We start from the raw sequence: 25,624 nt of genomic DNA, 5'->3' as shown, positions 1-25,624 counted from the left end.
AGCAGATCCAGGTACCTTCCGTGTGTGTTAAAAGCACTAGTTCCTCTGTCCCGTTCCAGACCTACGAAATCAGAATTTCTGGGATCAGGATCCGGACTCCGCTTCTTAGGCAAACTCCTCATGGGATTTCAGTGAACACTGAACTTCGAGAACCATTGTTTGAGAGCCTGAAAAGTCAGATAAATGAGTTTGGATTTTTTTTCCCCTGAGAGTATTAGGGAGCCTCGGAAGCAGAGCGAGAGCCAGCATCTTGTATTTTCATATCATTCACACATCGCATCGCCATGGCGATGCAAATCCCACCTCGTGGCCCTCAGGTTGGTCAGAGGGCTCTTGTGCTCCCAAACACAGACACATGTGTGCCACCATTTTTGTTCCATGTGAGGAAGGGATGATTGCAACCCCTCCTGATCTGCAGTAGCCCAGCTGCCCTTGCGTGTAAGAAAAGGCTCAGTCAAGCCACAAGCCCTCAGTGATGAGACCGAGCCCCAGAAGGAGTTCCACCTGTGCTGAGCATGACTTGCACCTCGGGCCCCAGCCCTTGACAAGAATCACCTGAGCTCTGCCTTGTCCGGTCAGTAATCCTGACGCCTCCCAGAGCTCCTTTCTCCCCAGATCTGGGACCTGGAGTTAATGCCATGGAATAAACCGGAATCATCCTGAGTTTTGTTTATGCCACAGAGGTCCTCTGTGTGTCGACGACCTCCATTCAGGTTGGAAAAATCCAAACTCCAAATCCAAAGGCCACCTTCACTGTGAAGCTGTTCCCATCCGTCCAGCCAGGGGTCGCCTCTCGCCCCCATCCCCCCGCGATGTCACTTCTTTACCTGGATGGCCATTTCAGTTCAATGTCAAGGGCACAGACACCAGATCAAAGACTGTGTGCTCCCATTTTATAGATCAGGCTGCAGGACTTTCATTTATTATCAAATGGAAACGATAACAGTAATCATTATTATCTCATTGGGTTGCTCTAAAGGATTAAGTAAACTTGCAAAGATCTCAGAGCAGAGCCTGGCACGCTGTGAGAGCCGGTGGGCACTATGGTTCATTTTCTCCCTTCTGGGAGCAGGTGTAGCGTGATAGCTAAAGACGGAGTCTAAATAAATTTAAAAAAAAAAGAAGAAGGACAGTGGGCTGCAGAGCGAGGTCCATGGGAAGATAGAGACCAGATTCAATAATAATCGTATCCAGTGTTTGCTCCATGCCAGGCTCTGTTCTGGGCACGTTGACTGCATCATATCACAGGGTCTCTGCCACAATCCTAAAAAGTAGGTACTATTATCCCCATTTTGCAGATGAGGAGACCGAGGCCCAGAGAGAATATAGGTCACTTGTGCAAGGTCACACAGGTAGAGGTGACATCCTTCCCTTTTCAACACCAGTGTCGCTGCCGTGACCGGATGCGGGGCGTTTGAGCGTTACAGAGAGAGAAGGCACCGGAGGGGGAGGGGAGGGTCTGGAGGAGCAGAGGGCATCAGGGCCTGCACGCAGTTCAAACCCAGAAGGCATTCCCACGTGCCAGCTGACCAGCCCCAAGGTCCTCCTGTTTCCACACTGTGTGTGTGTGTGTGTGTGTGTGTGTGTGCGTGTGTGTGTGTGTGTGTGTGTGTGACCTGACAGGACAGGCCGTCTGCTTTCCATTCCCCTGCAGGGCTGCGACGAACAAACTCAGCCCAGGCCTCCAGGCTGGCCCCCGCCTCCATGCAGAGCCCAGCGCCTCCTCAGCCGGGGCAGCCAGGTACGTGCCGCACCCCCAGCCTCCAGCCTGTCATTCCGCTGTGACCCCGCTGCCTCCCATCCTTGCTTGCAGAGCCCCGCCCACTACAGCCACCACCCAACCCTCCGCTCTTCAAAGACCCTCAGGGTGAGTGACCCTCCCGGCCGGGAGGTGGAGCGGGCCAGACAGGAGCCGCCCACCCGCGCGGAGTCACAGGCTTTGCTCCTCATTGTGGGTCACTCTCCATCACCCTCCTTTCCCCATGCCCCCGGCTCTCTCATTTCTCCCATCTTCCCTCACATCGGTTCACTTGAAAAGCGCAATCAAGACAACTTGCTGTCTCCAAACTTCTCCCTCAAGGAAATGTTGGGGACAGGTTGTTTCCAGAACAGTAGTGTGAGATTCAGGAAAACATGGTGACCGAAAAGACGCATCATATGGGAAAATCTAAACAAATACGGATTGCATAAAACAACAGGAGCGATGCCTAATTGGTGCGGTTAAAATTTTGCTATTTTATTATTTTTTTAACGTTTACTCATTTTTGAGAGACAGAGAGAGACAGATCATGAGCAGGGGAAGGGAAGGGGCAGAGAAAGGGAGATACAGAATCCGAAGCAGGCTCCAAGCTCCGACGCGGGGCCCCAGCCCAAGAGCTGTGAGATTATGACCTGAGCCAAAGTCGAACGCTTGACTGTCTGAGCCACCCAGTACCCCCAAAATTTTGCTATTTTAAGAGAAACCAATAATCATGCCAGAACCCTCAGGATATGGATCAGCTTGTTTGGGCTGTGTAACAAAGTACCCAAACCCCAAAGGAACAGAAATGCATAGTGTCACAGCTCTGGAGGCCGGGAGTCTGAAATCAAGGTGCCGGCCCCAGTGGCTCATCCTGGAGGCTGTGAGAGGGAACCTGCTCCTTCCAGTCTCCCGGTTTCCGGCGACCCGCACCTTCCTTGGCCGGTTGGTGGTGTTCTCCCTCTGCCTTCCCGTGTCATCCTTCTGTGTACGTCTCTCTGTGTGCCCAGATTTCTCCTTTCTTATAAGGACATAGCCGTATGGCATTAGGACCCACCCTGATGACCTCATCTTAACTCCATCATCGGCAAAGAAACCTCTTTCCAAATAAGCCCACATTCCCAGGGAACTGGGAGTTAGAACCTCAGCATTCTTTGGGGGAACACAATTCAACCCATTGCAGAAGGTAGTTCTAAAAATTAATGCAGGGGCGCCTGGGGGGCTCAGTGAATTGAGCATCCAACTTCGGCTGAGGTCATGATCTCACAATTCATGGGTTCGAGCCCCACGTCAGGCTCTGTGCTGACAGCTCAGAACCTGGAGCCTGCTTCGGATTCTGTGTCTCCCTCTCTCTCTACCCCTCCCCAGCTCACTCTGTCTCTCTCTCAAAAATAAAAAAATAAAAGACATTTAAAAATTTTTTTAATTAATGCAATGAAAATAAAACCACGAAGTGAGATTCTCAGTACGCGGAAGGTTCTGAGCCTGGGGTCTCTCCTTTTTTTGGCCCAGAAGGGAAGTTCACAACGGTTAGAGAGATGCTGGTGACAAAGAAGCACCTAAATGAGATGCTTCTGTGAATTAACAGTGAGGGGCGGTGGGAACTGGAGCCACCCTCTCACTGTGTGGCTGAGCGGTATTTCATGCCCCTCGTCATCTCTCTCCCCCGCATCCCAGGCTTTGGGAAACGTGGTTGTAAAGAGTCCCCTGGACCAGTAATGGCCCTGCAGCGACGGAGGACTCCATGTGAACTTGCCTGCCACTGCACAAACATTTCTCACTCCATTCACTCACCAGCCTCATAAGAGGCCGTGAGAGCTGACCAGCAGGTGCAGCCATCCGCATTGCCTAGAGGGGGCGCTGAGGCCCAGACAGGAAGCACTAGGGCTTGAACCAGGGCCTCTCTGGCCCCAGAGTCCCCATCGGGACCATTCCTGCAGCCCCTGGAGACTCCTTCACATTGCCTGCTGCCCCCAGGCCTGTATCCACGTCCCCTAAATGAGAGAGGGTCGGGAAGAACGCCCAAATCATGCCACCTTCTCTGTTCCATCCCTCTCTTCTCCCCGTTCAGGGCCTCCGGGAGGCAGCAAAGCCAGCCCCGGGCCAGCAGGACGCTTTCCAGATCAGAGGCCAGGTAAGTGTCCCCTTCTTCCCACCCCTGTCCCACTTCCTGTGAGAGGGCAGGGGCTGCCAGACCTTTGCCCGGCCTGCGCCCTGAGACCCAGCTGATGAGCTCCAGGGGACCCCCTGATTCCAAAACTCTAGATAGCCCTTGCTCAGATGAAATAGAAAAGGACAGAGCACACAGTGGCTAAGAGCACGGACCACCTGGACTCAAATCTGGCTCCTTCTCTTCCCAGCTGTGTGACCCTGGGCAAGCCGCTTAACTTCCTCCCCTGAGCCTCAACTTCCTTATCTCTGAAATGGGAGCGGCGCCGGGGTGGCCCAGTGGGTTAACCACCCAACTTCAGCTCAGGTCATGATCTCATGGGTCGTGGGTTCGAGCCCCGTGTCGGGCTCTGTGCTGACAGCTGAGAGATGGACTCTGTGTCTCCCTCTCGCTCTGCCCCTCCCCCGCTCACACTCTGTCTCTCTCCCTCTCAAAAATAAATCAGCAAAAAATAAAATGGGAAAAATACAAGGACTGACCTCACAGAATCGATGAGAGGATTCAACAAATGAATACACATAAAACTTCAGCATGTGGCCTGGAGTGGATTAAGGTCATGCTAAGTCACAGTGACTTTTCATATGATGTTGTACGTCATGTTCAGTTACCATGGCTACCACTTAATCATTGCTTTCTAGCTCACCAAGGTACTGTGTTAAGTAGTATACATGTAATAGGTTATATATATATATATTTTAGTTTATTTATTTTGAAAGAGAGAAAGAAAGCAGGTACTCATGAGCAGGAGAGGGGAAGAAAGGGAGAGAGAGAGAATCCCAAGCAGGCTCCACGCTCTCAGTGAAGAGCCTGATGCAGGGCATGATCTCAGGAACCAGGAGATCATGACCTGAGCCAAAATTAAAAGTTGGATGCTTAACCAGCTGAGCCACCCGTGTGCCCCTATAGTAGATAATTTAAAAAATAATAGCCAATACTCTTTCAGCACCTTCAGGTGTTATAATTCCCATTTTACAGATGAGGAAACTGAGGCTCAGAGATGTTAAGTCACTTGCCCCGGGTCACACAGCAGAGATTCAAATTCAGGCTGGCTGGCTGCAGAGTCCATGCTGCTGATCTGTGCCCCGCTCCCCGTGAGGTCTGTTTTGCCCACGTCTGAATTGTCTCCTGGGACTTGTTCTAAAACACAGGCTCCCAGGCCCCGTTGCCCTGCCTCCTCAGTCTGGGTGGGGCCCAGGAGCCTGCATTTTTGCAAGCTTCCCTAGGTGGTTTTGACAAAGGCCGCCTTCTGAGAACCGGTGAATGACATCATGAGCCCCCCGTACCCTGTCTCCGTCAACTGGATGTGGTGACCCTCCATGGGCCCAAGTTGTTCTGGTGCAAGGCTTGCAAGCTCCTGGTACACAGTAGGCGCTCATCACTAACGGTAATGCTGCCACAGTGGCTGCTGTGGTGATACCGGGCTCAGCTGCCTCTTTCCTGCCTCTCCCATCTCCTCTGCAGAGGTGTCTCCCGGCGAGCCTGGCTACGCAGGGGCCACACCCCCGCCCCGGGAGGACCGAACAGGGGCCACTGGGGGCTACTCAGCCGCTGGGGGCTACTCAGCCACTGGAGCCAGGGAGGACCGAGCGGGCCACCCGCCGGGCCCCTACGCTCAAGCGGCTGCCCCTCCCCAGCCCGCCATGGCCCCTGCCCGCCAGCCCCCGCCCCCGGAGGACGAGGAGGAAGAAGCCAACAGCTACGATTCGGATGAAGCAAGTAGGTAGCCCTCAGGGGAGGAGTGTTTGGGGGGGAAGTTGCTCCGTGGTGTCATCCCCGGGGACAGAGCCCCCAATACGCCACACCCAGTAAGCCGTAGTGACCGAGTGATAAAGATGCAAGTTCGTGCTGCGGGATTCACAGAATGACATCAGCTTTCTGAAGAATAGGTGTTGTGTATTTTTTTATTGTGATGAAAAACACATAACATCAAAGTTATATATTTATATATATAGTTTATTGTCAAGGTGGCTAACATACAGTGTGTGCAACGTGCCCGTAGTTTTGGGGGCAGATTCTCGTGGTTCATCGCTTACATATGACACCCAGGGCTCGTCCCAACAAGTGCCCTCCTCAGTGTCCATTACTCGTTTCCCCCCTCTGCTACTCAGACCCGAAGGCCTAGGAACGCACGCGCACACGCACACACACACACACACACACACACACACACACACACACTCACATACACGGGTGGCACTTTCCTGGGCGTGTGTGGAGCAGTCTGGGAGAGCTGGGGGGGGGCCTTTGTGAGCTGAGGGAGGCGCGGAAGGACACGTGTCTGGACCTGACGTGTGTTGTGGGGCTCGGGGCGTCCCGAGGGCTCCTGGGCAGGGGGACAGACTGGACCCACTCAGAGGAAGTGGACGGACAGCCACAGTCAGCGGCATGGTTTGGCCCCACCGTGTCACCTCTCCTTGCTGTAAAATGGGGCGCAAATACCGCCTCCCGCACAGAGCTGAGGCGACAGTACACAGATACCCCCAGGGAGGTAAAGTGACAACCGTTATCATTATATAGTCCTAAACACGCCAGAGGAAGTATCATGTGGTGTGCACATCAGAAGTCGGAATAGTCCACACTTACTGAGCACTTACTTTGTGCCGGGCACTTTTCTAAGCGTGTTGTGTGCACGTGCTCATGGGATCTTCCCGCTGGGCCTGGGAATAGTGGCTTCTACTATTCCTATTTCACAGACCATGAAACTGAGGCTCCGAGAGCTTCAGGGACCTGTCCAACCTCACGGAGCCAGTGAGCGGAGGGGCTGCCGGCCAGTCGCATCGCTAGGCAGCAGATCAGCTAGGTGAAACAGAGCAGGATGAAAGATCGCTGTCCCCTCTGTCCCCTGTGCTCTCCCGTGCGTCATGGGGCTGGAAAGGAGTGTGCGGAGGTCCACCGCCACCTTGTGGGGGACCAGCTGTTTGCTACCTTGGAAATGATCTGCGTCCAGCCCACCTTCTGCCTTTCTGCACACTGGTACTTCCGCCCAGAACAGCATCCCCCGCGCCTTCCTTCTGCCTTAAGTGTCTCTTCACTGACCTGCCAAGCCTGGATGGTCCCTCCCAGCTTGTATCTGTCCCTCTTATGAGCTGTCCCCAGTGACTTATAACAAGCCTGTTCTGTATTCAACTGTATCCCGCTCACTCCCTCCTGCACTCATCTCTAGCCGACAAGTACTTATCAAGCACATACTATGTGCCCCAAACTATTCTGACCTCTAATCTAATGCAACTAACATTCTAGTGGAAACAGGTAACATGCCAATGAGTTCGTTTCAAACAGAGCTAGCACACCACGGAGGAAATAAAATAGGGCAATGACTACAGGGGTGGCAGCTTCCGAGGGAGTGGTCAGCGAGGGCTTCTCTGAGGAGGTGACGTTTGAGCTGAGATGTGGACAATGAGAAGACATCAGCCCCGCAAGGCTCTAAGGGGAGTATTCCAGGCAGAGGTACCAGCAAATGCTCAGACTCGTTTATTCCTTCAGCAAGTAAGCGAACACCGACTATGTGTCCTGCACGGCAGCCAGTGAGGGCCCCGCAGTGAACAGGACAGTCACAGCCCTTGCCCTCATGCAGCTCTCAACCTAGCAGGATGAGAAGTCATCAACTAAGCAATCGCAACCCGATTAACTGATCACGGGTGGGCTGAGGGCTCCGAAGTAGGGGAGGGTCTATCTGGATGGCGAGCCCAGAGCAGGGACCGAGGCTTCCTGCCTGTAGGCTCGGTGCCTAGACCTAGTCGGTGCTCAGGAAATGTCTGCTGAATGACTGAATGAATGTTCTCTTGGTTCCTGCCTCTGCCTGCTTCAGCCACCCTGGGTGCCCTGGAGTTCAGTCTTCTCTACGACCAGGACAACAGCTCCCTGCACTGCACCATCATAAAAGCCAAGGTAGGTGACAGGCCTAGCTGGGGACCGCTCTGGCATTTCTAGGGGACTCGGGGATGGCGTGGCTTACCAGGCCTGCCGATCTGTGACAGTGACAGTAATGAGAAAGGGGCAGGAATTAGCCACAGCCACTTCCTTTGGAGGACTTCCTTCAGGGGTGGTCTCTGGCGGGCGGGGGGAGGGGTCACTGGTGCATAGCTCCCGGGAGCAGAGGCAGCCGGGCTTCAAGGGCAGAACTAGAATCTGCCCAGCCCCTTCCACAGTCCCTGGAGGGGACCGTGACAGGGGCGCTGCCTGGGGAGGCGGTGACAGCCGGACCTGGCAGCTGACATGCCCCTGGCGGCTCCTTCTGCTGATGTGACTGTCAGGCTGGGGTGGCGGCCGGAGTCAGGGGCGGGGGTCCCAGTGTGGCAGGTGCAAGGATGTCTCCCTGCCGCTGGCCCCAGGGGAGTAGCCGACTCAACTCCAGACCCCGAGGAACGCTGGGTGATGCCAGGGTAGGTCCCGGAAAGTAACTAACCAGAGTGTCCCCCACGGCGAGCCTGGTCCACGTGGAGGAACAAGCAAGGCTTAGGAAGCAGACTTCCGGGTTCAAATACCAGCTCCACTGCTTCCTGGCTGTGTGATTTGGGGAAAGTTACTTTACCTCTCTGTGCCTCAGTGTGCCGTTTGTAAATCGGGGGTAATAACGTGCCTCTCCCATAAGGAAGATTGAGTTTGTTTTTTTATTCTGAGAAAGACAGAGAGCATGTAAGCAGGGGAAGCAGAGAGAGAGAGAGAGAGAGAGAGAGAGAGAGAGAGAACCCCAAGCAGGCTCCACGCTGTCAGCACAGAGCCTGATGCAGGGCTTGATCTCACAAGCTGTGAGATCATAACCTGAGCCGAAGTCAGAAGCCAGACACCCAACTGACTGAGCCACTGAGGTGCCCCAAGGATGAGTGAATATTAAGTGGATGGTGCCCACTCATCCCCATTTGCCCGACAGTCCCTGGCCAAGCCTGTTACCTCACTGTAATAATTAAAAGCCCCCCTTTCCACTTGCAAAATGCCCCGGTTTGGCTGATAAATGAGGCTCAGCAACGCTCAGCACCACTCCTGATCCACACACCCAGGCCCCTTCTTTGGCAGGCGTTTACTGAGCATGTATTTTGTATCACTCACCCTAGCAAGCACTTGCAGGTACCCCCCCACCGCCTTGCCCAGCCTCCAACAGCACCGTGAGGTAAGCACATTCATGATCTCATTGCGTCTTCCTGGGAACCTCCAAGGTGGGGATCATTATTAGCCCCGTTGTACAGACGGGGAAACTGAGTCTCAGAAAGGTAAAGCCTGAGGTCTCCCAGCAGGTGGGGACGGAGCTGGATTTGAGTCCAGATGCAGTGGTCTCACTCTACGCCCATCCATGCAGCCCCTCTTTCAGCTGCAGAAATGGGGGAACCCCACACCTTTCCAGCCCCCTCGAGACTGGGCTCTAGAAAACTCACAGGCTCTCCGGCCGGGCTGGTAACGGAGGTGTGGAGGGTGTGTGAGCTGTCCGGCTCTGTTGGTAACTCTGGTAACCCGGAGTGAAGCAGGCCCGGAACAAAGTCATTCAAATTCGGATTTTAAAAGCATAGAGTCAGGGTGCCTGGGTGGCTCAATCGGTTAAGCGTCCAGCTTCGGTTCAGGTCACGATCTCGTGGTTCATGATTTCAAGCCCCGTGTCGGGCTCTGTGCTGACGGCTCAGAGCCTGGAGCCTGCTTCAGATTCTGTGTCTCTCCCTCTCTCTGCCCCTTCCATGCCCATGCTCTGTCTCTCAATAATACATAAATAAATGTTAAAAAGTTTTTAAAATAAAAATAAATAAAGTAACAGTGTATGTCTGCCAGTTTGCAAGCTTGGAACCACAAGAGTCCTTCCAGAAACGTCTGTTAAATCATCCTCTGTACCAGGCACTGCCTAAATGCTGGCGATCCTAGAGTGAGCAAGAGCCGGACCTGCCCTCACGGACTCGCTTTGGGGAAACGGCCTCGAAACGGCGGCCGCAGCATTTCCTGAGGCTTATACGCCCTCCGGGGCTTTCCACAGATTCCTTCACTCCCCTCCGCCTTCACAGCAACCTGTGAGGAAGAGTCTCTCATCATTCCCATTTTACAGCTGGGCAAACTAAGGCACAGAAGGAGTAAGTGACTTGCCCAGATCTCATAGCCAGGAAGTGGCAGAGCTGGGATTTGAACCAGTGTCGTCCAACTCAAGAGCCTGCGCTCTTACCCACAAGGCCACTCTGCGAGCTGTCCCCCTTGCACACTGCTTTGTGGCACCCTGTCCACGCCGTCCGCACTCCTTAGGGCACCCAGAGCTCACCCGTCATAACGAGGTCTCCTTTGGTCCCCCAAGAACTCCACAAACAGGGCCTGCGATCAGCCCCACTGAACAGTTAGGGAAACAGGTGCACAGGGATCGGGGCCGAGGGAAGGGACAGTGGGAGCCCGGAGGACGCCCCCTCTCTAGCGCCGGCCTAGGAAGTTGGACACAGTGTGTCTGGGCCCCAGGAACTTGGGGGTGCTCATGTAAGCAAGCCCCGTGTAATTCCTACCTCAACTCCCTTCCCCCACAGTGTCTCACTTGAGCCTCATTCCAGCCCCGTGAGGCGGGCCAGGCAGACAATGTGATCCCCTTTTATGGATGAGGAAACTGAGGTCTCAGAAATGACTGCAGGGCCAGGGCCAGAACTCGAACCCTCTTTCCCCAGCTTCTCCTCCCCTCCTCTCCTTCATGGTTCTGGAACATTGCCCCCCATCCCAGGAATAACAGCCCAGCCTTGACCCAGCAGCCACCATGGGCCAGGCTCTGTGCCCAGCACTTTACAGGTATAACTGGGTTTAAGTCTTACCACTCCATGAAGCAGATACTGTTATCCCATTTGACAGATGAGGAAAGTGAGACTCAGAGAGGCTAAGGAACTTGCCTAAACTCACACAGCTGAGAAGCGACACGGCCAGGCTTCAGACCCCATCTGCCTGATTCCGGCGTTCTTTCCAAGAGACTTCATTTCCCTTCTCTGTCTTTGGAAGAGGAAGCACACGGTGGACAACGGGCAGGACAGATGTCAGGGGCTGCGTCCATTGCCGATGATAGTTGAGCGCCGGGTCCTCCCCAAGGCCCTCACGCTGTTGTCTTTTCTCTTGCAGGGACTAAAGCCCATGGACTCCAACGGCTTGGCTGATCCTTACGTTAAGCTGCATCTCCTGCCGGGAGCCAGCAAGGTACCATATGGCCTGGGCCTCTCGGCAGGCTGGGCACACAGGCCCTGGCAGGCACCCGAGATTCCCAGCTCAGAGCCTAAAATAGCCTTATCTGGCCCCAAACTCGCCTCCTCCCTGAGCGGCAAAGGCCTTGCGAGGGGTAAGGTGTAGATAGGGGTCATTCTTCCTCAAGGGGCGGGCACTCTGCCCGTCTCTCCAGCCCAGAAACCTGGGACCTGGGGAGCTGCCGAAGGCCAGGGGGGCAGCAGAAGCCCTGGCTACACCATCCACCTGCTCAGATACCTTCCATGGCTCCCCAGTGCGGACCGCGACTCCCTCCGCCCACTCATTTTACGTCCCAACCAAAGACTTCTTGTCTCTTAATAGAAATGAGTAACTCTCTGCGGGCCATAGGGCTAAGCACTTGAGAAAACATGCTGTTACTGAGTGAAAGTCAGTATATCCCGGAAGGGAAATGGAGTTAGCTCTCCTCCTTTTGGACTGACCCATGCAGAGCACAAGGCCAGAAAGGAAAGGGTGCGTCCTTGGATTTTATTTTCTGGTTGTCTTAATTTGACACGGATGCTCTAAATAGTAGGGCAACTGCACATTTGGCTAACTCTCTGCAAATATGAAATGTCGCATCCCACAAAGAGCACACATGTGCATGTGCTCACACGCATGCTCTCTCTCTCACCCCCTCTCTGTTGGGATTGAGGAGAGTCCCTCCCCTGGGCATGGCCAAACTTGGAAGTGTTTGGCCGCTACTCAGTCTAACTCCCCAGGACCATTTGCTTCTCCTTGAGACTCGTTGCTCACTCCTGAATGCAAACTTGCTTTGCCAAAACACCCAGTGAGTCATTTACATGTTAGTATGAATTAGATTTGTCACCAGGCCACCTCTTCTGGACATAGTGCATTTTTAGCCTTCTCTCTTTGAACAAAATGAAAACTCTGTCCCCTAAGGAATTTCAGGCATGGAGAACGCCATTTGGGAAGACAGAAGGAACCATTTCAATCTCCCCAGAAATTGTTTCTTCACTGCCTTTCTGGCCTATAAATCACTTTTTTCTCAAAGGAAGATGTCTCTGGTTTCTAATCTTAATGGAATGTTCAAAGAGAGGGCCCAGCACATGGAGGGAGGGGAGGCCCCAGGCCCTGCATTGGTGGTGGCCATAGCCCTCACCCTGCAGGGCGCCCCTCACTCACTAAAAGCACACATTTGGGAACATCTGAGCCTCCAGATACTTGTAAGGGGAGAGGACTCCTACATCACCCCCCCCCACCCAATCACCCCAAAGGATAGGGCCGCAGGGCTGGCTCCCCACTGAGGCAGGTGTCTGTCCGTCTCTCTGGGCTCTAGTCCAACAAGCTTCGTACAAAAACCCTGCGGAACACCCGGAACCCGGTGTGGAACGAGACGCTTGTCTATCACGGCATCACGGACGAGGACATGCAGAAGAAGACACTCAGGTACCCGGCGGGAGGTGGGCGGAGGGGGCGCTGAGGCCGGCACGTGCCAGGGGCCCCTCTCTAAAATATGTCTGCTTAGTTCTTCCTTTCTTCTCTACTTCTACCAAAACAACATATTGCAGGTAGAAACTTTTGAAAACACAGATAAACAAAACTCTTAACATCTTGGTGTCTGGACATTTGGGTTATGTGCGTGTGTGTGTTTATGCGTGTGTACTTACGTATGTGTGCAAACGTTTCTTCTAGAGTGAAGTGTTTATAAGAATGGACCATCCTATTACTTAATCAGCCTCTCTTACTTAGCAATATATTGATGCCATTTTATCTTCTTCAGTGCTTTGTAAAACTGCATTTGTAATTATAGAAGTCATGAATGAACACACTTAACTTGTCTAAAAAAAAATACCAGAGAAGGCAAAGCTCCTTTTAAATATTAATTCCCCTCTGCCAGCCCGCGTCTGCTTCCTCCCTTTGTGAGTGTATGCAGCTCGCACCTAGAAAGTATCCTGCTGCCTAGATATGGAAGCTGCCTTTTTCCTTAACAATGTATCTTGAGTTCCAGCCATGAGACATTTGGATCCGCCTAATATTTGCTGCTTCAGAGTATGACACAGAATGGCAGATCACACATTTTTTAAAATGTTCTATAATTTAAATATTACGAAGACACAGAAGAGTGGCGCCTGGCTGGCTCCATCGGTTAAGCGTCCGACTTCGGTTCGGGTCATGATCTCACAGTTCGAGGGTTTGAGCCCCACGTCAGGCTCTGTGCTGACAGCGCAGAGCCTGGAGCCTGTCTTCGGATTCTGTGTCTCCCTCTCTCTCTGCCCCTCCCCTGCTCATGCTGTCTCTCTCTCAATACTCAATACTCAGGTTTTTAGAAAATCTTACTCTCTTGCTGTATGTGCTGCTTTTTCAATTATCACCATTTTCAAGAAGTAAAGCCCCACAGACGCAGGCTGGAGCCCGTCTTACACACCCAGTCTCCCCTCTTCCTTCCCTCGCAGGGCTGAGCACTGAATTTCATGGATGTCGTTCCCATGCTTTACACTCCAGTCACATGGCCACATATCTATCCCTCACGATGGTGCTGTCTGGCCCGGTTTTACGTTTTACTAAATGTTTGCCAGTTTATTCAGCCAGAGCCCTGTGGACGGACATTTAGGTGTTTTCCAGCTTCTATTACAAACAAAGTTGCAATGAGCCCCTTTAACAGCTCCCTGTGTGCACACTAGTGTCTCCTTTGGATAGAAGCAAAGAAGGGCACCTGGGTGGCTCAGCTGGTTAAGTAGCTGACTTCAGCTCAGGTCATGATCTCATGTTATGTGTGTTCAAGCCCCGCATCGGGCTCTGTGCTGACAGCTCAGAGCCTGGAGCTGCTTCAGATTCTGCGTCTCCCTCTCTCTCTGCCCCTCCTCCACTCATGCTCTGTTTCTCTCTGTCTCAATAATAAATAAACATTAAAAAAAAAAAAAAGGAAACAAAGCAAGTGACCAGGCATTTCATGTCTCATAGTATCCCTTGTTTTTGGTTTTGTTTTATTTTGCAAATCATACAAACTGCTTTTCACATTTGGGCTGCTCCACGCACGTTCCCAACAGCTACACTATTAGTTTAAGTAAACATTTTTCTCACAGGGTAACATCCACCTAGAAAAATGCACACACAAAAACTGTACAGACTGATGAATTTTTGCAAAGTGAACTTACCCGAGATCCCAGAACAGAATGTTCTCAAGACCACAGCCTCCTTGCCCTCCAGGGCCCCTGCCCTCAGGGTACTCTCTATCCTAACTTCCTTTTTTTACTATTATTTTTTAATGTTTATTTTTGAGACAGAGAGAGAGAGAGAGAGAGAGAGAGAGAGAGAGAGAGCGCGAGCGAGCCGGGGAGGGGCAGAGAGAGAGGGAGACACAGAATTGTAAGCAGGTTCCAAGGTCTGAGCTGTCAGCACAGAGCCCAACGCGGGGCTTGAACCCATGAACTGTGAGATCATGACCTGAGCTGAAGCCAGACGCTGAACCAACTGAGCCACCCAGATGCCCCTTTTTTTTCTTAGTTAAAAAAAAATAATTTTATACAACACTATTTTCCATGCATCCTGTTACATTTTTATGGTCATCTCATAATTTTCTTAAGTACTCCCCCATTATAGATTACTTATGTTATCCCTTCTTTTTGGTAATTAGAAACAATACGATGATAAACATCTTTGTAGTCAAGTGGTTTCACACTTCTTATGTCTTGGAGGTAAATTCCTAGAACTGGCATTACTGGGTCCAAAATGAATGAGGGTTAGTGAGTCTTTGGTGACACGCGCCCTGCAGAGGGGTGGGTGCGGTGACAGGCTCACCAGCTAAAGAAAGACAAGTTCTTTTCTCAGTTACATACGGGGCGGGGCTCAGCCCTGAGGCTGTTCTGGCCCTCGAGCGCTTTGAACACTGTTCAGCAAATGTCAGTGGCCAAGGGGGAAGGCGTCTTCAGTCCCTGCCTGTCCACCGACTGCCTGCCGTGCCCCAGGGGGACACATCCTTCCTTCCCTCCGGCAGATGCCAGGGTGGATTACACAAGGACTGGCTCCCTGAGGGACCTGTCCAGGACCTGCCCTTTCTGGGTCCGCCTCTCTTCTGCTCACTGCTGTGCAGAGCGGGTTACTAAGGATTGAGGATTCAGAGACCCCGATTCACTTCTGGCTCTGCCTCTTACCGGGGAAAGATGAGTCCAGCTCTCTGGGGGCCGGTCTCCTCTGTAAAGTGGGGAACTCAGATGTCTGCAGGGACGACAAATTGAATGAGGAGAGGTTAGCTAATTTGCTGGCCTGACTCTGCAGAAGACGATGCTCCACTGGCCATAAAGTATATGAAAAGGGGGCTCGGCTTTCTTGATTATCGGGGACTATAAATGAAAACTACAAAGAGACAACTATTGCTCGCTCGGAAAGGCTAAAGTTAAAGATGGTCAAAATTGAAGTTAGAGCAAATGAAGACTCAGCAGAAATTGTATGACCTGCTGGTGGAGGGTGATTGGTGGAACCACCCTAAAAAACTGTCTAGAAATTTCTACTGAAGTTAAACCTGTGTGACTCAACAATTCCACTCCTTGGAAGATGCCTGGTAGAAACACCTGTGCATAAAAAAAGACACAGACATGAATGGTCGGTGGCAACTTTTTTTTTTTAAGTTTATTTATTTATTGACAGAGAGAGCATGCATGGGGGAGGGGCAGAGAGAAAGAGGGAGAGAATCCCAAGCAGGCTCCGCACTGGCAGCACAGAATCTTTGAGGCGGGGCTCAAACTCATGAACTGTGAGATTATGACCTGAGCTGAAACCAAGAGTCAGACACTTAACCAACTGAGCCACTCAGGCCACTCCCCCTTTAAAAAAAAAGTTTATTATAGCAGCTTTCTTCTTAATAGCTCAAAACTAGAAAGGGGTCAAAACCCAACACCTATCAGTAGCAGAGGTATTATAGGACAGCTCCCCATGGAATACTACACAGCCATGAAAAAGGATGAATGCCTCTAGAGGCAGATGAAGTTCACATCATACTGCTGAGCAAAAGGATACTCACCAACTGATTTTATTTGAGGCTCCAAAACAAGACAGTGAATCTTACCAGAGACCAATGTCAAGGTTATCTTTGAGGGACATGAAGGGACCTTGAGGGTCTTCCAGGAGCTAGAATATTCTATAACTTAGCTGGATGGTAATTACATCAGTGTATCCATATGCAAAAAATCAGCAAGTAATACATTTACTGCTTGTAAGTTACACTGTCATAAAGAAGAAACAAAGTACCTAGCCTAGGGCTCAATAAATCAGAACTTGAAATATTCCTATGCACACGACACATGCCTTGCCAGTGTCAATCACAGCTCTTGGTACATAGTAGGTGCTCAATATACGCTCTTCTGTCCCTCCCCACCCCTTCTGTTGACCGCAGGATCTCTGTCTGTGACGAGGACAAATTTGGCCATAACGAGTTTATCGGCGAGACCAGATTCTCACTCAAGAAGCTGAAGCCTAAGCAGAGGAAGAACTTCAATATCTGTCTGGAGCGGGTGATCCCGGTGAGCGCCTTTGCCCCCGGGGGTGCAATGGGAAGAAGGGTTTGGGAGCGGGGCCTTCCTGTAGGGCCTGCAAAGACGGTGATAGCCCTGCAGGGCGCCCGGCAGTGGAGGCGGGGAGGGAGATTTCTGGTCAGAATGTCAGGAATGTGTCCTTGTTCTGCATCCGGTGCCCACATCACTTCTCTGCTGTCAGGGTCCTCCCTGGTGAAACCGGGAAGGGCAGTGTGGAGCGGCAGGGTGGCCTGCCTGGGTGCAAAGCCCGGCTCTGCCATTGCCCCGGTCCCTGGGCTCGGCCAAGGGTCTGAACTACACTGAGCCATTTTTCTAGTCTGCAAAATGGTCATCCTAGCAGGACCTGTGCCATAGGAGGGCTGAATGATAGAGACAATCAGAACAGAATGTAGGGTCTAATAACCACTTGCAAATTAACTGTTGTTATTATGGAAGGTAGTACGGCCTTACCCCCTTGCCGGTCATGAATTCATAAAGCACCACGCAGCTCAGTGGGAGGCAGGGAGCGTAGTGCTTAAGAGCATGGGCCCTAGAGCCAGGCTCCCTGGTCTGACTCTCAGGCTCTGCCACTTATAGGATGGTCTGAAATTACATAACCTCTCTAGGCCTCAATTTTCTCATTTGTAATATGGACCAAGGTAGTAAGTACTGACTTCAAAGGGTCTTTTAAGGAATAATGTGAGGCTCCTCATGGAGCAATGGGGCTGTTACTGCAAGCTGTGATGCTCACCTTGGGAAAAAGCAGGAGGCTCTCCGATTGGAGACTGGAGAATACCAATCCATGCCTCAGGAGTCAACTGGAGATTTTTACCTTTTTGAGTGTTTTTATAGTTTAATGTAGTTTAGTAGCAAACTTACAGGAAGAGCACAGAAGACCGACAGCATGCAGGACATAGAGGACAACTCAGAAAAGTATAGTGAATGGACGGACCCTACCATGTGATTAAATTCCACAAACACCAGGGCACCTGGGTGGCTCAGTGGGTTAAGCATCCGACTTCGGCTCAGGTCATAATCTCACATTCGTGGGTTCGAGCCCCGCATCGGGCTCTGTGCTGACAGCTCAGAGCCTGGAGCCTGTTTCAGGTTCTGTGTCTCCCTCTCTCTCTCTGCCCCTCCCCCTCTCGTGCTCTGTCTCTCTCTGTATCAAAAATAAATAAAACATTTTTTAAAAATTCCACAAACACCATTTAGCTGCCATCGATAAGAAATATCCTTGTTTAAAAAAAGATCCAAATGCTGACATTGTCCAGAAAAATGTAACCAGTTTATCATTGTTATAAAGTTGAACCTGCTGAATCCTGTTCCTTGAAACATTTTAACTTGCGTTAATGCTTTAGGTCTCCGCATTTATATTGAAAATTCACACACAATTGAAAATGGAAAAACTGTTAATACCTGATTCGTGTCCCCTATTTTTTCCCTTGCAATCATATACTCAGGTCACTTTTGATTCCCATGGGGAAAAAAATATCTAACATTCAAAACTACCAGTAACAGGAAGAAGAGAAAAAAATTTCTTTAATGTTTATATATTTTTGAGAGGGAGAAAGAGCATGAGTGTGATCAGGGGAGGGCGGAGAGAGAGAAACCCAAAACAGGATCCACACTGTCAGAACAGAGCCCTATGCGGGGCTCAAACTCACCAACCTTTACATCATGATCCGGAATCAAGAGTCAGGTGCTTAACGAACTGAGCCACCGAGGCACCTCCGATACCACAGTGGATTCTTCAGCACCTTCCCCACGTGTGCAGTGCGCCAGCGGGATGTCTGTTGGCACAATGTTGCATGTTTGGCATAGAGAGCGCACACGTTGGTGTCTTCAAAGGGGCCCAGCAGAGAGGCTGCACTGCCTCCCGCAAAGTCCCAATGGCTGAACTCTGGAAGCGCAGATCTATCTTGAGGTCCTGAGCAATTTCTCGCACCAGATGCCGGAAAGGAAGTTTGCGGATCAGAAGTTCAGTGGACTTCTGATAACCTCTAATTTCACCCGCCACCACAGCGCCAGGCCTGTAACGGTGAGGTTTCTTCACCCTCCAGTAGAGGGCGCGCTCGTGCAAGCAGCTTCTGTAGCCTGTGTCTTCCTTGAGGCTTTCTCCGCCCCGGTCCATTGGCGAGCGGTCTGCTTCGTGCGGGCCCTGGCACAGGGCTCTCCTCACCTGCCCGCTCCTTCCGCTGGAGCACTGCTGGAGGCAGCGAGCGATGCCGGCGCAGCGGAGGCTGCAAACACAGTTCTCAACTGGAGATTTTTAAACTGGAGTTTACACCACATTTTAAACCAGAACTGAAACTGTGATTTGTGGGGAGCTCCCTGGAGATCCTGACTTCGCGAGGGAGGGCCGGACCCAGCAATCTCTATTTTTAGAGATAATCCAACCTGCCCAGTTTACCTGTGGGCCACCTTGGGCCCACAGAGGGGAGCGAGCTGCCAAGGATATGCCACAAGTCAGTGGCTGTGTTCTCAGGCACCGGCCAGAGCCACCTGTGTGCTGGGCAGCGGGCCGGCCCCCCACAGGGCAGGAGGGGAAGTCCTCCAGCATCCTCCCACCAGATGGCCAGCCCGAGGATGGAACACCCCGTGTGCCGCACTGTGTTTCTATAGCAAAGACAAAAGAACAAGACACAGCAAGGCAATTTGCCCCTAATGCCAGGCTCCAAATAAATCATTAAAGAAAATCCTAAGAGTGAAGAATTTGCTCTGGCTCTTTTCCTGGTAACAGCTGGTTTTTCAGGCCTCTTGTCCCATCCCACACCCAGTGAGTCCAGGTGGTCAGGACAGTGGCCAGGCGTCCGCCTGGGTTATCAGCCCCCGAGTCTGCCCATCTTGCTGCGAGGGACGCAGTCAGCCCCAGAGGCACAAAGGTGGCGGGACAGGCAGGGGCCTGAAGCAGCTACAGGATCCCACTGGTCATCTTCTTTTGCTCTTTGCCCTTAACCTTCCCACCACCAACTACCCCCACATGCCCCACCAAGGGCAAGGGCCTCTCAAGTGCTGTCCCTGCCCCCCTGGACCTCAGTTTCCCTCATCTCTATAGTGGGGAGGTTGGATTTAGGCAGTGGTTTCCACATTGTGTTCCCCCAGAGTCCTAGAATCCCACAAAAGGGCCTTAGGAGCCGAGGGGAAAGAAGTACCTGGTGGCTCAGGTCCCAAGCCCCCTGTGCCAATCCTGCCAGAGCAGGTGAAATCGTATCTGTTTTAGGTAAGCAGTGCTTTGCCACTTGGCTCTGTGACCTCGGGCAAGTGGCTTAACCACTCTGGCCCTCAGTGTCCTCATCTGTCAAATGGGATAGTAATACAACCTACATCATAGGCAGTTGTACATTAACATGGCCGCCATATGGCTAACGTCACGCAAATTTTGTCTGAAAGGAGGAGAGCTGGAAGGCCACAGAAGCGTGGAGAGCCCACCCTCACGGCTCTGGATGCTAACGGAAGGATGAGGGGTTTCTGATCCTTCTTCTGTAAGGAGATGAGCCCCACAGACTCATGTCATCTTTCTTTCTGCTCCTTTCCTCTAAGATGAAGCGTGCTGGGACCACCGGCTCAGCCCGAGGCATGGCCCTTTATGAGGAGGAGGTGAGCGCCGCGTGGGTATTGAAGCCACAGTCAGGGTCTTCCATCTCTCTTGTCTCTCTCTCTCTCTCTCCCCCCACCCCGCCCCTTCCTTACTCTTTCTCCAAAAACCACTTGGCATCGGTTTACCATGAGAGTGGTACCCTTGCGCATTAGAACACGAGAACAAATAGATGCACCTCTCACCTGGAGCCCCCAAGGCCACGACAGCCCACCCTCTCACACCTGGGGCACACCCCTGAGCTCCCCAGAAGCTCTTCTGGAAAATTCTGCAGGGCTAGAGCAATGCTACTCTCCCTGCGTGGGACCTAGGGCAGCCTGGCTGAGGCTGGGGATGGGCTGCCCATCTGTGCCCTCTGCCCAAGTCCCTCATGGGACCCCAGAGACTGCAGATGTGAGAAAACTGTTCTACTCTGGCAAATCTGGGTTCAGAGTCAGACTGGAACCAGGGTCTAGCCCTGCCTCCAGTCACTCAGGGCTCTGTTCTTGTCTGAGTCGAGTAAAGCTCCTGGCCCCCAGGTACCTTCATTGCTAGCACCACTTGCTTGTCCCTGGAGACTGGGGGCGTCTGCTGTCCAGGGTGCTGACCGCAGTGGGGCGGGCCAGCGCCTCCTACTTTCCACAGGCTCCTCCCCAATGCGAGTCGTCCATCCGACTGCCCGGCCCCTCCCCTTCCTGGGCCCATACGCCCTCTTCTTCTCCTACAGCAGGTGGAACGCATTGGTGACATAGAGGAACGCGGCAAGATCCTGGTGTCCCTCATGTACAGCACACAGCAGGGAGGCCTCATCGTGGGCATCATACGCTGCGTGCACCTGGCTGCCATGGACGCCAACGGCTACTCAGATCCATTTGTCAAGCTGTGAGTCACTGGGACTGTGAATGGACCCCAGACAGGGTCCTAGATCCTTGCAAAGGGGGAACCAGAGAACTTCCCCAAGATTGTTGAACTCTGAGGCTCAGAGAAGAGGATGGGCCTGCCCAAGGTCACACAGCGAGATGGTGTCCAGAACTGGCTAGAGTGCGGGTCTGGAGTCTCAGACAGTCAGACTAGCGTGTCACCCACCCGTATGAGGAGTTTCGTGGCTCTGTCCCCTCCAGTGGGAAAGAGGAAGTCGGCAAGGTTGCAGTAACCCCATTTGGGGCCCCTGGAATCAGCAACACAGCCTGCTAGCAGTCCAGGGCCTCGCCACCAAAGAAGCAATTCCAGCTTTTCCCAGGTGCAGTCTGGAAGTGCTCTAAGAAAAGGCCTTAGACTTTGGTTATTCCAGTAACCTCCACCATGGGGAGTAAGAGAGACGTGCTATCCGTGTGCCCAGGTCCTCTGGAATGATGCTAAGATAGGATCCAACAGAGGAAGGCTTCACTAGGAGAAATGCCTGAGTGAGGGAAAGCAGAGAGGGGGATGGGACCACGGTGCGAGTGCAGGGGGGAGGCAGGAGCCAGTGGAGGCATCAGTGAGACCATCAGAGTCCTTGAGGCCCACAGCAGCCACCACACGAGACCCATGTCTCCCAGGAGCGTGCCACCTCCCGTCACCAGCTGGGAGCAGGGGCTCAGCATGAGCGTGGCTGGATTTCCAAGTGCATCAGTGAGGGCCTCCATCCATGATGCTGCCGCTGGGGTCCACCCGGCACCTTCCCGTGGCCACCGCCGAATCGGACACAGGGCTCCACACCCATCCCCCCGCTGCTCACTGTGCATCTATCAGCAAGTTACTGTACCTCTCTGAGCCCCAGAGCCTCCGCTGCTGTGATGACACAGTAGTCCCATTCAGGTCCAAGAATAGGATAAGGCATAAGACTCAAATGAGACATCCTATATAAAGCCATCAGAAATGTGCCTGCTACAGAAATATTCGGCTGCTTTCAATAGAATTCCGCCTTGCCTTGTGGCAGCAAAATGTGTGTTTCTGTCGACACGGTGGAAAGCCTGGGCTCTGGATCCAGATTGCCTGGGTTTGAATCTTCGAGCCAGTGGTCTCCAGCTGTGTGACCTTTGGCTAGTGCCTTCACATCTCTGGCCCTCGATGTCCTCATCTGTACAATGGGAAGTCATAGGGGTCATTAGGTTCTATCCTCCGAGGAGCAGACAGCAAGACGAAATGAGAGGTGCAAGAGATGTATTGCGGAACGTGCCTGTGGGGAACTGAGAGGCAGCCAGAGGAGGGCCGTCCGGAAAACAGGCGGGGAGGAGGGGGGACGGGTGGGCAAGAAAAGTCGTAGATTGCAGTGCAGTTCTGAGGAAGGTTCAACTCAGGCAGTGGGGAGTCCTGGAGTGCAAAGTCGCTCATTGGAGGAGCCCTGCATCTCCCAGAAATGGGGTGCCCCCCCATCCCTGCTGGCCCAGGCACTGGCTGGGAACAGCCCAGGGCGAGCTCGGCCAGAGCGGGAACAGTATGGTGAAATCAGAGTCTAGAGCTTATTGGTCAGTTTTGCCCCCTGCAGCTGGAGATCAGAGAGACGTGTTTTCGTGGGGTCTGGTATGTAGTAAGTGCTCAATAAATATGTACCACTGTGGTTCTAAACCACTACCGCCACCACTCCTGCTCATGGCAGAGAGTGCTTCCTCATGTTCCCTCCAGTCCAGGAGACACTCCCCCCTGCACCCCCACCCCCCGCCGACTACCTTTCATAATTGAAAGAAATGCTTCCCTTAAGGTCATGACTAATTATCAGTGTCGACTCTGCTTCAGATTTTCTTTGAATGAGGAGTGAGTGAACAAAAGAACACATGTGTCCAGGATGGGTTTGATCTCTAGGAGCAATTGGATTTTATTTTCTCATATGGTCCAATAGAGAAAATCAGCTCATGGGCTACAGCCCTCCCCTCCATCACATCCCAGCCACACACGAGTTGTTTTTCTTAAATAATTCTCCCGTCCACCCTTCTCCCGTCCACCCAGCCCCTCCAGAAGAAGGAGCATTGCTGAGGTCACCAGTAAAATGGCTGCCCTGGTGGTCATCGTGGTAGAGCTAACAGAGGCCATTAATCAGTTTAAGATCAAATACAGATTCTTAAAACTAGAATCACTTTGATCTCTTTAAAATTAAAAAAATTATTTTTTTATTCATTTTTTGAGAGACAGAAACAGAGTGCTGGTAGGGGAGGGGCAGAGAGAGAGACACACACACAGAATCCGAAACAGGCTCCAGGCTCTGAGCTGTCAGCACAGAGCCCGATGCAGGGCTTGAACCCCCGAACCGTGAGATCATGACCTGAGCCAAAGTCAGACGCCCAACTGACTGAGCCACCCAGACATTCCATCTTTAAAAACATTTTTTAATGTTTCTTTATTTTTGAGAGAGAGAGAGAGGAAGAGACAGAGTGAGAGCAGGGGAGGGGCAGAGAGAGAGGGAGACACAGAATTGAAGCAGGCTCCAGGCTCTGAGCTGTCAGCACAGAGCCCAACTCGGGGCTCAAACCCATGAACCGTGAGATCATGACCTGAGCCAAAGTCAGACGCTCAACCAACTGAGCCACCCAGGCACCCCAATTTTATCTTTATCTTTGCTCAGCACTTCATACGTTCAGTTCCCCCTTTGTGCCTCTTCTTTAAAAGTGTCCTTGGGGCGCCTGGGGGACTTAGTTGGTCCCATTTCAGATTCTGTGTCTCCCTCTCTCTCTCTCTGTCTCTCTGCTCCTCCCCCACTTATGCTTTATCTCTCTCTCTCAAAAATAAACATTAAAAAATAAAATAAATAGATAAATAAAAGGATCCTCAAGGGCTGTGGGAGGTACAGGCATCCAGTCATGGAATGAATGGGTCCCAGGGATTGAAGGCACAGTGTCTGGAATATAGTCGATGGTATTGTGGTAGCGCTGGGTGGTGACAGGTGTGGTGAGCCTAGCAGAAGCGTAGACCTGTTCAATCACCACGTGTTGTACACCTGACACTAGTGGGACATTATGTGCCAGTAACAATAAATACATAAAATAAATTATTCTTAATAAATTATAAAAGCGCTTCTGTAAGTGAGGAAAAAAGTTTGCCCTCTGTAGAGACTGGGAAACTGAGGCATGCCAAAGCGACCCTCATATTCAAAGTTGCATGACTAGTGATGCCTTTAAGCAGAATCCAAATATCCCAGCCCTTAGGAGTTGTTGGCCTATTTTATTTATTTGCCTAGAAGAAATTGGTTGAACGCCTACTATGTGCCAGGCATTGTGCCTACACCGAGGAAGAGCCTTCTAGGCAGAGGTGATGGTATGTACAGAGGCCCTGGGGTGGAAAGGACCAAATGTCTGGGGAGCGGGTGAAGAGCATGGCACAAGGCCAGGCTGGGCTGGAGCCTGGCCCAATCATACAGAGCCTGAAAGGCCACATCAAGGATTTTGAACCTTACCCTGAGCTCAAAGGGAAGCCACTGACCAGTTCCGAGCAGGATTTATTATAATCAGATCTGCATCTTCTCCTTTCTGTCTACACAGTCACCGTCTAAGGGGTCATATTGAATCTCCAGGCCCCACCACCTGGGCTTTCCGTCTGATCCACTGGGAGAAAGTACTGGCTAAGAGCACAGACTCCAGAGACAACAGCTGACTAGAGTCCCCAGCTGTGTGCCGGGAGGCACATGTCTCAACCTCTCTGGTTGCTCAATGTCCTTGAATGTAGAACGGGTGGCTAGAGCTCCCGTTTGTTTGTTTGAGAATTAGATGTACCTAGGGTGCTTAGCGCAGTGCCTCGTAGCTGCTCTAATGCGCATTGGCCATTGTTAATGTCGATTCACTTTCTGATTTGTTCACTTATTTTCCTGACACTGGACGGAGCCTTTGGGGTCATCAAGAGGCTGCTCTTATCCATTAACTTAATCCACAGTAGCATTTTTGTCTCTTCTCAGATGGCTGAAACCGGACATGGGAAAGAAAGCCAAACACAAGACTCAAATAAAGAAGAAAACCTTGAATCCTGAATTTAATGAGGTGAGGCTTCCTCATTTTTGGTCACGCCCTGAGATATTTCCTGTTCACGAGACAGGAGCGCGCTGCCTCCTAGAACGTTGTGAAGCACATCAAAAAGGCTTTTTCTCACAGATCTCTTCCTTTCTGGCAAACTCCTAGTCATCCCTCAGGAGTCGGCGTGTTAGCCCCTGCAGGCACGCCTTCCTCTGTGTTTCCAGGCTTTACACCATCCCTCTGGATTTTGATGATTTGCTAACAATCCTGTCAGGTACTAGGGGTCCAGAAATTTACATTGAATATATAATGACCTGATGTCGTATCAGAGTCAGCTAGTATGGATTTTTACCAAATGTTGGAAAGTAAGAAAAAGCTATAGTACAGTGTGTTTTGTCTTGTTTTTTAAAATGCGTGTGCCTGTATGAGCATGTGCAGAGAATGTTCTGTGCAGACAGAGCTCAGAGCATCACTGGTCAGTAGTTCAGCCCATTCTCTCCCCAGGTCCCTCTTTCAGCAGGACCCCAACTCTGACTCGTGAATTTTGCGCAAGGAACCAACACCTGCTGTCCTGCCCTA

At 51.8% G+C, this 25,624-nt stretch overlaps 1 protein-coding gene and 1 pseudogene across 9 annotated transcripts in view; one reads left to right on the top strand and one right to left on the bottom strand.

The window, feature by feature from the left end:
- The window catches only part of RPH3A (rabphilin 3A), a 265,035-nt gene that overhangs the window by 236,810 nt on the left and 2,601 nt on the right, over positions 1 to 25,624 (top strand). For all 9 annotated transcript variants that reach the window (XM_029921863.1, XM_029921862.1, XM_029921858.1 and 6 more), the window contains 10 exons: positions 1,655 to 1,741; positions 3,810 to 3,872; positions 5,370 to 5,624; positions 7,717 to 7,796; positions 10,965 to 11,039; positions 12,382 to 12,491; positions 16,435 to 16,561; positions 20,096 to 20,152; positions 20,857 to 21,011; positions 24,991 to 25,072. In XM_029921863.1, coding sequence (XP_029777723.1) covers positions 1,655 to 1,741; positions 3,810 to 3,872; positions 5,370 to 5,624; positions 7,717 to 7,796; positions 10,965 to 11,039; positions 12,382 to 12,491; positions 16,435 to 16,561; positions 20,096 to 20,152; positions 20,857 to 21,011; positions 24,991 to 25,072 — 1,091 coding nt within the window. The remainder of the gene's footprint in view (positions 1 to 1,654; positions 1,742 to 3,809; positions 3,873 to 5,369; positions 5,625 to 7,716; positions 7,797 to 10,964; positions 11,040 to 12,381; positions 12,492 to 16,434; positions 16,562 to 20,095; positions 20,153 to 20,856; positions 21,012 to 24,990; positions 25,073 to 25,624) is intronic.
- LOC115278307 lies at positions 17,262 to 19,913 on the bottom strand (annotated as a pseudogene).

Source organism: Suricata suricatta, chromosome 14 (assembly GCF_006229205.1).
Source record: "Suricata suricatta isolate VVHF042 chromosome 14, meerkat_22Aug2017_6uvM2_HiC, whole genome shotgun sequence".
Taxonomy (NCBI): domain Eukaryota; kingdom Metazoa; phylum Chordata; class Mammalia; order Carnivora; family Herpestidae; genus Suricata; species Suricata suricatta.
The sequence above is the reverse complement of the archived record's forward strand: the minus strand, read 5'-3'. Positions and strand labels throughout refer to the sequence as shown.